Here is an 11,395-nt window from a genome sequence, read left to right on the forward strand (position 1 = left end):
TTAAGCCCCGCTAAACACGGATTTAGGTGTAAGTTGGTCCAAAAGAAAATAAAGGTAATGCACACTTATGCTTCATAATTCTTCATCATCCCTCCCTATTATCCTCCCCGAGAAAAAGCTAACTTATTCTTACGCTAAAAGCTGATCAATAATACCCTCCATGTGGTGAGACTTTAACAGTTCTACCATCTTGGCAGGGTCGAAGCACCAAGGGTTGATAGGCCGATACCCTATGACGAAGGACCATCTCTCACATCCCGTATCGTATTTTTTGTAGCAACAACCATCACCTTACCCATCTAGTCTGATCTCTCTTATTACATTTTGAAAAATGGTGTGTTTTGATAAAGAAAGATTATGATAACATTCCTAAAAAGTGAAAAGGAAATTGACCAACTTTAGATAGATTTACCAAATAAAGCAACAAATGGTCCTCAAAACCACCTTTGATAATATAACCAAAAAATAAATAAATTATATGGTGACATTTTGCATTTTTCTGGTAGCACATCTATTGACAGTTTTATTTGTCCTTCACATGCTACTTAGGTAAAACCTGTCGTTGATACGCAAAAGAAACAAGTTTCATTGGTTGGAACGTTTTAAGTAGACGAGACAAGCGACACCTGCAATAACTGCTGCACTTGCCAAAATCCCAGTTTGCAGATGGTTTGATTTTGGGGCTACTATTGTCCGTTCTTCCATAACCGTACCTAATTGTGATTCTCTTTTCGGTTGACCAAAATCAGAGTAGTCTAAATGCAATCTTAACACCTGAAAAATGGATATAAAAATTATTAAAAAAAAATACTACTCGAAATTGTGCACAAGCACCACCCTAAAAACATAATGGTGGGAAAAAGTACATTTTAAAACATTTTGGTGCATCTCTTGAAGGGAAAAAAAAACACAATGTATAACTAATTGAGCAAATTACACTTTTTCGTCCCAACAAAAGACAAGGAATTCCCTTTATTTTCAAATTTGTTTACACGTTTCGTCCTATCCACTAACGGTCACTAATGACCAAAATAACGTCATGTGGCTTGCACATGACTAGCCTTCGTTATGAAAGAGAACAAAGTATATATTTTTGTTCCTTTTCTATTCTTGTTCTATTAGATCACAAAAATAGTCTTTTGTGAGAATAAATGACCAAACTACCCTCATGTAGTTTGCACATGACAGACTTAACAATAAAACTAGCGACCGTTCTGTTAATGAAAAGAACAAGTGTGACAAAATGTGAACATAAAGGATGCTTCCTGTTAATTCCTTAGTTTAAGAATGAAACTTGAAATTTGCTATACACATAAAAACGAAAAGTGTAATATACTTTAAATTACGTGATGGCGTCATTTTGAATATGAGAATTTTAGGGATATTTAATGGGATGAAGGGAATATGACAATAAAAACGAAAATGAAGAAACAGATTCAAGTAATGTGAAAGAGAAACTGACACAAAAAAAAAAAAAAAAAAACTATGAGGTGAGGTTTACCTTTTGACCGGCTAACCTGGCATGACTAACAGCACCAACGAGATCGCTATCTGTAGTAAGCAAAACTCTATCCCCCTCATCGTCATCATACTACAATAACAGAAGTGCAAATATAGATAAATAAGTATGGCTTGATTAACAAAAGAAGCAGACAATGAGAAATTCAAGTTAATATAATCATGTTTATACCATAAGTTGAAAGCTATTTTGATCACCACTGCCACCACCGATCCTTTGAATAACAGCAGAAACTAACTCACCAAGATTTTCTGTGCCTGTAGCAATGCAACGTTATGTTACATTTACATCAATGCTCGCCTGTTATCACAAACAAATAATTTAAATTAAAACGTTGGAAAACAATAGAGCTCACCGAAAGTAAACCTATGTACACGTCCCCTTAGGTCTTCAAATTTAAAAGCAAATGAATTTCCAAGACCAACAGATGGATATGACCTCCCAGCTTCCATAGCGTCGGATGTCATAATTGCTGACATTGACATTTCACTGTACATATACAATTGAACACCACTTTAAACTGTGAATCATAAGCATGCTGAGGTGGCAGCTTCAACCCATTTAGATAAAAATGGGTCGGTTTAAGTTAAAATCATTGCTAACAGGTCAAAAGACTATTATCAGAAAAAGATAACCTGTGACTGTCTTCATAATCATCTGGTGGCTCTAGATTGAGAGCCGAGTCCCAAAACTTTTGCATCACCGTGTTTGCCACATCAGCACCAGAATTACTTTCAGCCTGGAAAGGATAAGCAAAACCTTAGTTCTCCAGGTAGCAGACGAACATAGAAATGCAGTTTTTATCCATGTCCCACATGGTACTTTTAATGATAAAACTGATTGCTGACCAAAAAAAATAAGTTTTGGAACTTCAAATTTTCAATTAAAAATTTTAAACGTGTTTATTGATAGTTTCGCTTGAACCAAAATTACTTTTATCAATTTACAGAAAAAGAGTATTATAATAAAACTTCAAATACGCACTCCTTTTCACATCAAAGCACCATTAACTGTTTTATGCCAAAATTAGTGTCTTTGGAGATAATGGAAAAGTTAATGGGCCCTTTTATCCAACACGCTTTGATTCCCCAAATTCTTTATTGTATGCAACGAGGAATGTGCATATTTTGTGTTCAATCGTCAAACACAGCCACCCTTATTAATACAAATCCTCAAATTTTTTTTCATATTTTATTAGGTCATTACAGAATGAAAAACATATGATTGGATATAAACCTCCCACTGGTCCTAATTTTAAGGCAAAACTACATGAGGCGCACCTTTTTGCCCCTGATGTGTTTTCCCATGCGCCTTAGGCACGTCTTTTTCTAACCAAGTACGTGACTAGTATGATTTAGATCACATCATAAAACAATATATAAAAAATAGATATAACTTTTCAATTACCATTGAGATAGCTGCCTGAGTTATCTGCAAAACATCCACACATGCTACAACGCCTCCATCTGCCAAAGAAAGAGAAAATGATTTGATATAAATTGACATTAAACAATGTTTAAATTGTCCAAGTGATAAATCTACCAGCCTTAAAAGTTATAATTAAGTTCTCAAATAATCAAAATAAAAATTCCATAAATATAATAATAGCAACAATACTAAGCATATTGTTGTCATCATTATTATTACTATTTGTTAATCACATAGAAATCTGAAAAAGTGAAAGAGATGCCATATTTCAACTGAACCAGGTGAATTTGCCTTTCCAATAACACCTTAAGCATTATTAGCAAGTTTATACTGAAATTTGACAAAGAAAAATATTCACCTTTGTCTACAACAGGAAGATGTAAAAATTTTCCATCATGCATTATATGCAACGCTTCAAGGATTGTTGTGTCCACTGTTGCATATTCAGGATTTGGTGTCATAACCTTAACCAAGAACAAATGTCAATTAGATCATAAACATATTGTTAGTTTATATTGGGTTTCAGCCCATATGTCATTAGATAGTTAGACAAAGCCCATGGGCCTATTATTGGATGTAATTAGGGTTTTCTTCTTGTATATATAGGTGTGCTCACCATTGTAATACTTATTCAATAAACATCCTTACTTTTACATGGTATCAGAGCTATGGCTCTCGATCCAAACCCTAGCCGCCGCCACTCTCTACCACTCACAAACCCTAGCTGCCGCCACCTGCTGTTCAGTTACAGATCCTTTTCCGACACATCCCCAACCATCACCGCCACCACCATCGTCTCCAGACAGCCCCGTTTTATATAACCTGAAAAACAGACGCCGAACCACCACCGCACGCGCCACCTCTGTTCCGCCGCTGCCACCCACGCGCCGGCAAGTGCCGGCGCGTGACCACTGTTCCGGTCACCGGAATTTTTTCCAGGCCACTTGTCTTTTACTTCCGAACCTCCCTGTGCTGTTAGTTATCCGATTCGGGCACTTTTATTTTTCTGTCTCAGCTCGTGTGCTTGTTCTCGCTCGGTACTAACTTTCTGATTCAATAGGAGAGAACAAACACACATATACATTTACCAAAGAAGAGCATTGTTTGATTCAACGGTTTCTTGCCTCGCAATCTTCTCATGTTCAAACCAACTCTGCACATTCGGGTAAGTTTTCAAGCCTCGACACTTCGTGGGTAATCGATTCTGGAGCCACACATCACATGACTGGGAATCAAGGTATTTTATCTAGCCTGCATTATGTTTGTCATGCACCGGTTCGTCTTACTTGTGGATCTTCAAGCCCCGTTCATGGTATAGGATCCATAAGTAACTCGAAAAACATAAACATGTCTTCTATCCTTTTCGTTCCTAAATTTCCTACAAGCCTTTGTTCCATTAGTCAGATTACCAAACAAAACAATTGTTCTGTAACCTTTTACCCAACTCACTGTGTCTTTCGGGAACTGGGAACAAACCGGGTAATTGGTACCGGTTTTGAATCAGGAGGCCTCTACCGTATGTCACCACTATCACACCCTATAGCAAACTTATGTGATTCCGCTGTTAGGGAGACTCACTGTCGGTTAGGCCATCCCTCTGTAGCAGTTCTAAGGCAAATAAGACCAGATATTTCTATTCCTAATGATTTTCATTGTCAGTCATATGAGCTTGGTAAACATAAACGGCGTTCTTATCCTCCAAAAGTGTCAAAACGCACCGATTTTATATTTGAACTCGTACATTCTGACGTATGGGGTCCTTGTGTTAAATCCTCATTGGGTTTTCAATATTTCATCACTTTCATTGATGATTATTCTCGTGCTACTTGGGTTTATCTGTTGAAAACTCGTAGTGAAATTAATTCAATTTTTCGTGAGTTTCATTCTTACGTCAAAAATCAATTCAACTCATCCATTAAAACCCTACGCACTGATAATGCACCTGAATATTTCTCCAATGAACTTTCTACCTATTTGAAAGCACATGGCATTATTCACGAGTCTTCATGCCCTTACACATCTCAACAAAATGGCGTTGCCGAACGCAAAAATCGTCATTTGTTGGATATTACACGCACACTCATGTTTCAGTCTCATGTTCCTGATAGATTTTGGGGTGACGCTGTTCTTACAACTTGTTATCTCATAAATTGTATGCCCTCATCTGTCCTCGGTCAAACCCCGTTTTCTGTTTTGTGCCCCAAAGGAACCCCCTTTCCACTCACACCTAAGATTTTTGGTTGTGTAGCATATGTACATGATCATCGTCCAGGCATTAGTAAACTTGCTCCTCGAGCCATTCGTTGTGTCTTCCTTGGTTATTCACGTGTCCAGAAAGGGTATCGGTGTTATAGCCCTTCTCTTCAACGATACTTTACTAGTGCTAACGTCACCTTTCATGAGTCATGTCCTTACTTTCTCGAGTCCTCCACTTCAGTTCACGATTTGTTTCCTGATCCTGATATACCCGAGTCACACATTATCGCCACCTTTCCTCTGTCTGTTGTTCCATCTGCCCCTCCGGTCTCGGACGACACTGCTCCTGTTCCCACATCTCCCGTATCAGTTCCCTCTACCCATCCGGTTTCCGGCACCACAGCTCCGGTCCCTACTCCCACGGGTCCACCGATAGAACCTCCACCCTTACTCTTCACATACAGTCGTCAACGTCACAATCACTCGTCGCAGCCTCCTGATTCCCATCCAGATCCTGATATATCCTCGGTTCCACCACCCGTTTCTGAGTCCAACACCCCATCCCCTACTCCTGAACCCACTCCTACCTCCACTACACCATACGATCCTCCAGGTGCCCCTTTTCCCGATATACCTATCGTCTTTCACAAAGAGCCTTGATGTTGCACCCGTTACCCGATTCAAGATTATGTTGCCTATTCCCACCTGTCTCCTGAATCTCATGCCAACACCACTACCCTTGATTCCTACCCGATTCCCAGGAATGTGATGACCACTCTTGCTCATCCGGGATGGAGGCAGGCTATGGAGGAGGAAACTGGGGCTCTTAGATCCAATCATACATGGGATCTTGAAACACTTCCTGTAGGGAAGCGTGTTGTTGGTTGTCGTTGGGTATTCACAGTCAAACTGCACCCAGATGGCTCTTTACATCGCTTAAAGGCATGATTGGTCGCCAAAGGTTATTCTCAGGCATATGGCATTGATTATGATGAAACCTTCTCGCCAGTTGCTAAAATGCCATTTGTCCGTATTTGCATTGCTCTTGCTGCCATTAATCATTGGCCGCTCCACTAGCTTGATATCAAGAACGACTTCCTTAATGGTGTTCTTGAGGAGGAGGTGTATATGGAGCAGCCACCAAGGTTCATTGTTGAGGAGGAGGCATCGAAAGTTTGCAGACTACGTCGTTCCCTCTATGGTCTTAAACAGTCTCCCAGGGCATGGTTTGGTCGATTCTCGAGTATTATGGGACAGTTCGGGATGACTCGTAGTGCATACGATCATTCTGTCTTCTTTAGACATCAAAAAGGAAAAAGGATTATTGTAGTTGTTTATGTGGATGACATCATAATCACAGGCGATGATGACACCGGGATCACTGAACTCAAAACAGTTCCTTCAGACTTAGTTTCAGGTTAGCAACTTAGGTCGATTGAGGTACTTCCTTGGCATAGAGGTATCTCGCTCTCCACAAGGAATACTTCTCTCTCAACGGAAGTATGTCCTTGATATGTTGACTGAATGTGGCTTGCTGGGTTGCAAGCCAGTTGATACCCCAATGCTACCTACAAAGAAGCTCCTCCCAAAAGAAGGGGATCCGATAAAGGATCCTGAGCGATACAGACGGCTAGTTGGTAAACTTAATTATCTAACTGTCACGCGACCGGATATTTCTTTCTCTGTCAGTGTTCTGAGCCAATTCATGGCTGAACCATACACCAGTCACTGGGATGCTGCTCTTCGTGTCTTAAGATATCTCAAGGCCACACCAGGCCTTGGCATCCTAGATTATGATCAGGGTCATTGTCGAGTAGGAGCCTTCACGGAAGGAGATGGTCGGATATCAGGTTTCTCAGACGCAGACCGGGCAGGTTGTCCAATTTCACGACGATCTACTACTGGGTATTGTGTGTTTGTCGGAGGAAATCTTGTATCATGGAAAAGTAAGAAACAACACATGGTATCTAGATCGAGCGCTGAATCAGAGCATAGAGCCATGGCAGATGTAACATCGGAGATGACATGGATTCGTCGTCTTCTCATAGAACTTGGAGTTGTTTCTAAAGACTTGATGCGGCTATACTATGATAATCAATCAGCCATTCATATAGCCAAGAATCAAGTTTTTCATGAAAGGACAAAACACATTGAGGTTGACTGCCATCTTATCAGAGACCGGGTAGTAGGCACACAAACAGATCCTCCATCCATTCAACCGATTTATATTAAGACAAACTTTCAGCTTGCAGATATTCTCACTAAACCTCTCCGGAAACCTCAAGTAGATTTTATTTGTAAAAAGTTGGGCATGATTAACATATATGCTCCAACTTGAGGAGGAGTGTTAGTTTATATTGGGTTTCAGCCCATATGTCATTAGATAGTTAGACAAAGCCCATGGGCCTATTATTGGATGTAATTAGGGTTTTCTTCTTGTATATATAGGCGTGCTCACCATTGTAATACTTATTCAATAAACATCCTTACTTTTACACATATATGAATGTGTGTTATAAAAAAGTGATTGCTTATACTAAATGATCAGAATCAAACAAGGAACTATAATGCATATTAGTGTCGGTCGGTACGATACCGGTATTACCACATTCTTGCTTACGGGACCGATACTGGTACCAAGTTTTTAGGAAATTCAGGAACGGTAGCGGTCGGTACTGAGTTCATCTCTAAGCCCATATACTATTACCAGTACGGTTCCCGGTTCCCTAAATTAATCGTAACCAACTTCGGTCCAATTACAGGTTAAAATTGTGGGAAGCTTGAAAACTGGTTTACCCTTTAGCGCATCGATTACAATAAATGGGTAAACAAATGTTTAACCTTCCCTATGACTAAAGCCCCTAACAAATCAGAACCGGTTACAACTAAATTAAGAAACCAAGAACCGTCCCATTGAATGAAAATGGATTGGTCTAGCAAGATGGGACTTCACGGGTTTGAAAGGTCATACCCATGAACTTCTCACTCCTAACCGGGGGTCCAGGACACAATAACCAGATAATCCTAGAAAGAGCACATCCAAGCGCTACCATATAAGATCACAGAGAAGTGTATACTATATAAAAAACTAAGCATCTTGTAAAAATATTTAGAAGTTGTAGAAAAAGAACCTTTTCAACGAGTGTTAACTCAGGAGGAAGATTTTGTGCCACCACTCGCAAGAGAAGATCCTTCGAACTGAAAACAGAAACAACATTGTTATAGGGTATCAAGCATGACAACCAATATCAATAATCAATCATATAAAATAATCTTACGTTAATATGCCCTGCATATTATTTCCCGCCATAATAATAACAGAATTAACGCGAAGTTCTTGCATCTTTTTAGCAGCAACATAAACGGGATCTGATGCTACAACAGTTGCAACCCTGCAATGAATTAAAACTATCAAATCGAGTAACGCATTTTTGACACGAAGTTGCACTAGCACAAGGTGAAACAAGTACCTAGAATTTTCAGAAATGATGGTTGACAAAGAGGGCTTAAACATTCGGTCTCTGAGTGTTTCAATAAAAGCAGAAGGCGCTGAAAATGATAATAAACCATCAGTCAAAGCAACTAACAGGTCACAAAGAAATTATGAAATTAGTCACCATTAAAATTGTTTCCCCATTGGCGTTCGACACCCTCAACCGCTGCAGCAATCGCACTGCCCTGTTCAGCCGCTTTTTCCATTCTAGAAATAGCATCATATAGACACTTTGTGATATCCAATAATGCAATAACTTCACCATTTTCAACAACCGGAAGATGCCTAAATTTCCCTATTCCATTACAAATGGAAAAAGATTGATAAGACAACGTGAATGTCGTCCAAATTAAAGGAATAGCAAACGACAATAAAAATAAAACTTGAGAAGGCTAACAACCTTGGACCATCTTTTGAAGAGCATCTATCGCTAAAGAATCGGAAGAGACGAAAATAGGATTCCTTGTCATAACTTTGGAAATTACAGTCTGGTCTGGCCTTAGTTCTTCAGCAAGAACTCTGGTTGCAATATCCTTGTCAGTGACTATTCCGGAAAGTAAACCATTAGAATCAGTCAATAAAACAGCATCAACGCGGCGGGCTGCCATTCTCCTACAAGCATCAAAAACAGTGGTCCCTTCTGATATTGTGAGGGCCTTTGATAACCGAAGTTTCTTCACAGTCCTTTCACCACTAACCAACACCAAACACATATTAGATAAGAAAAATAAATTACAATAACCTCTACATTTAATGAAACGAGCTCTACAACTAAAACAGGAGAGTATACTTACTCCCATAAGGAAAGTGAAGAATGGATCCAAAGAAAATGTAGGCAAAGGTGAAACACAATATGGTAGCTTAATAATTAACTTGCTTAGATCAAACTAAATATAATTGGTGGGTTGGACTTACGAGGAGGGAGTAGGCAAAGGTGATTTGGTAGTAGATGTTCCGTTCTCCGATTGCGTCGATGACAGCTTCCTCATGGATGATGTTGACCAAGTGTTTCGTCTGAGCATCGAACTGTTCCTCCGACCTGGAGGTACTTGTCCGCTCATGCTTCTTCTTCTTGTTGTTGTTTACAGATTCTGGTTTGATTTGCTGCTAGATTTGATGATGTTTTGGGACCCTAAACCAAACCAACCCAACCCAACCCCACCCCCTTTTTGTGTTTCAGTTGTGTTATGTTGTTGTGTTGGGGTTGACAAAAATCAACTCCGAGTAAAACAAAACAAAACAAAACACCGGTCTAAATGGAAAACAACAAATAGATAAATAGTCAACACAATGCTTACATTGTTTCTTACTTATTTTTGAAAAAATTACAAATTTTGTCCTTTAAACATAGCTGAATTATTATTTGCATGCGGTGTCCTTTATAGAACATGTTATTTATTTTCAGTCGTTTTAACTAACTGTCATCCAATTCCTCCGTTAAATTGAATGCATGTGAGGGTCAAAAAGGTAAATTAACACATATAATTATTTTTATATACATGAAAATCAAATATTTGACATGGACCTACACTCAATCTGTTGGCCCTCGCCATCTCCGGCAGTCAAGAACACCACCATCACCGCCTCCTTGCGTCATAACTCAAAGCAGATGGGATCAACTCTGTTTTCCAGCGAGAGATTTGGGAATTTCATTTCATCAACGGTGCCACTTCCAAAATCCTAGAATTTCAATTTACTAGACAATCTCTCAAATTAATGGCACCAAAGGCGGAGAAGAAGCCAAAGGCCGGGAAGAAACCACCAAAGGATGCCACCGCGAGCAGGCTTGTGTTTAAGCACACCATGAAAGCAAATTAAACCAACAAACTTTTCTAATATATGTCTCGTGATTATCTCTGTTTGTCTTCCTCTTCATTGTAGTTGAACCGGTTTTGTTTGGCCTGATCCCATCAAAGTTTAAATCAAGATTCGTCGGAAATTGGTTGTGGTGGGTAGAGAAAAGGCTAACGAGATTCAATGGTGGTGTTCAAGGTGATGTATTGGCGGCTGACTCTTGGTTATTGGTGCTGGTGATGATCTGATGTTGGATTTAGAAATACAGAAAGAGAGGGGGAAGTAGTGAGATAGAAAGATAATGCTTTGTTTTTAATTTGTTTTGTATTTAGGTCTTTAATTAAATAAACATGTGGAAATTACTTTTTTGCCCTTACATGTGTTCAAGTTAACTAAGGAATTGGATGACAGTTAGTCAAAAGGACAAAAATCAAATAAACATGTCCTATAAAAGACACTGCATGAAAGTAAACTTTTTAAATGATCTGATCCATAAATCAGCTAAGTTTAAAGGACAAAATTTGTAATTCTGTCCTTATTTTACTCTTTTTTTATTTACTATTGCTTTTTTTGTTTCTTTTTTTACCACATACTGAAAGTGAGATAAACTCGTTCAATTCAACGATTCAACTAATGAGCGTCACCTACTCGTCTAGTCTCTCATCATCATCCTGGTGTCACTAAAACTAAATGTGGCGGGCAGGAATCGAGCATGGGTCATATGAAACACTATGGACACACTATGTCTCTCCCTTATCACTCTGCCGCCAGCTCATTGACTTTAATTTAGCATTACTATTTGATAGATTAAGTTCATCTATATACCGAATGATTTAGAGACTATCTTTTAATTAAAGAAACATCGTATTGATTCAATACTAAATTGTCAAGCAGCCCCATAAGTATGAAATGATATAGTTATAACAAAATAGAAATTGATAACTAAAATTTTAGTAATTTTGTTG

The 11,395-nt window shown here is 38.9% G+C and overlaps 1 protein-coding gene across 1 annotated transcript; it reads right to left on the reverse strand.

Moving 5' to 3' along the window:
* Positions 1-397: 397 nt before the first annotated feature.
* On the reverse strand, positions 398-9,697 carry LOC143622542 (CBS domain-containing protein CBSCBSPB3-like). The gene is made up of 13 exons (XM_077093658.1): positions 9,552-9,697; positions 9,037-9,329; positions 8,761-8,931; positions 8,614-8,692; positions 8,422-8,535; positions 8,275-8,341; positions 3,306-3,411; positions 2,927-2,985; positions 2,155-2,258; positions 1,875-2,008; positions 1,691-1,776; positions 1,502-1,591; positions 398-774 (listed from the first exon to the last, which is right to left on the reverse strand). Exons 1-13 carry the CDS (start codon positions 9,695-9,697, stop codon positions 586-588), a joined length of 1,638 nt encoding a protein of 545 aa, XP_076949773.1. The 3' UTR covers positions 398-585.
* Positions 9,698-11,395: the final 1,698 nt, after the last annotated feature.

This window comes from Bidens hawaiensis, unplaced genomic scaffold, assembly GCF_021521415.1.
Source record: "Bidens hawaiensis isolate Kalapana, Puna unplaced genomic scaffold, B.hawaiensis_p1.1 tig00003182_1, whole genome shotgun sequence".
NCBI classification, from domain to species: Eukaryota; Viridiplantae; Streptophyta; class Magnoliopsida; order Asterales; family Asteraceae; genus Bidens; species Bidens hawaiensis.

What these genes read in the sequence shown, in the direction of transcription:
- LOC143622542 (XM_077093658.1), bottom strand. Translation starts at nt 9,697, where the DNA reads ATGAGCGGACAAGTACCTCCAGGTCGGAGGAACAGTTCGATGCTCAGA. An exon ending in ATCATTTCTGAAAATTCTAG is followed by an intron (nt 8,536 to 8,613) that starts GTACTTGTTTCA and finishes AATTCATTGCAG; the next exon opens with GGTTGCAACTGTTGTAGCAT. An exon ending in CTCAGGCAGCTATCTCAATG is followed by an intron (nt 2,259 to 2,926) that starts GTAATTGAAAAG and finishes TATCCTTTCCAG; the next exon opens with GCTGAAAGTAATTCTGGTGC.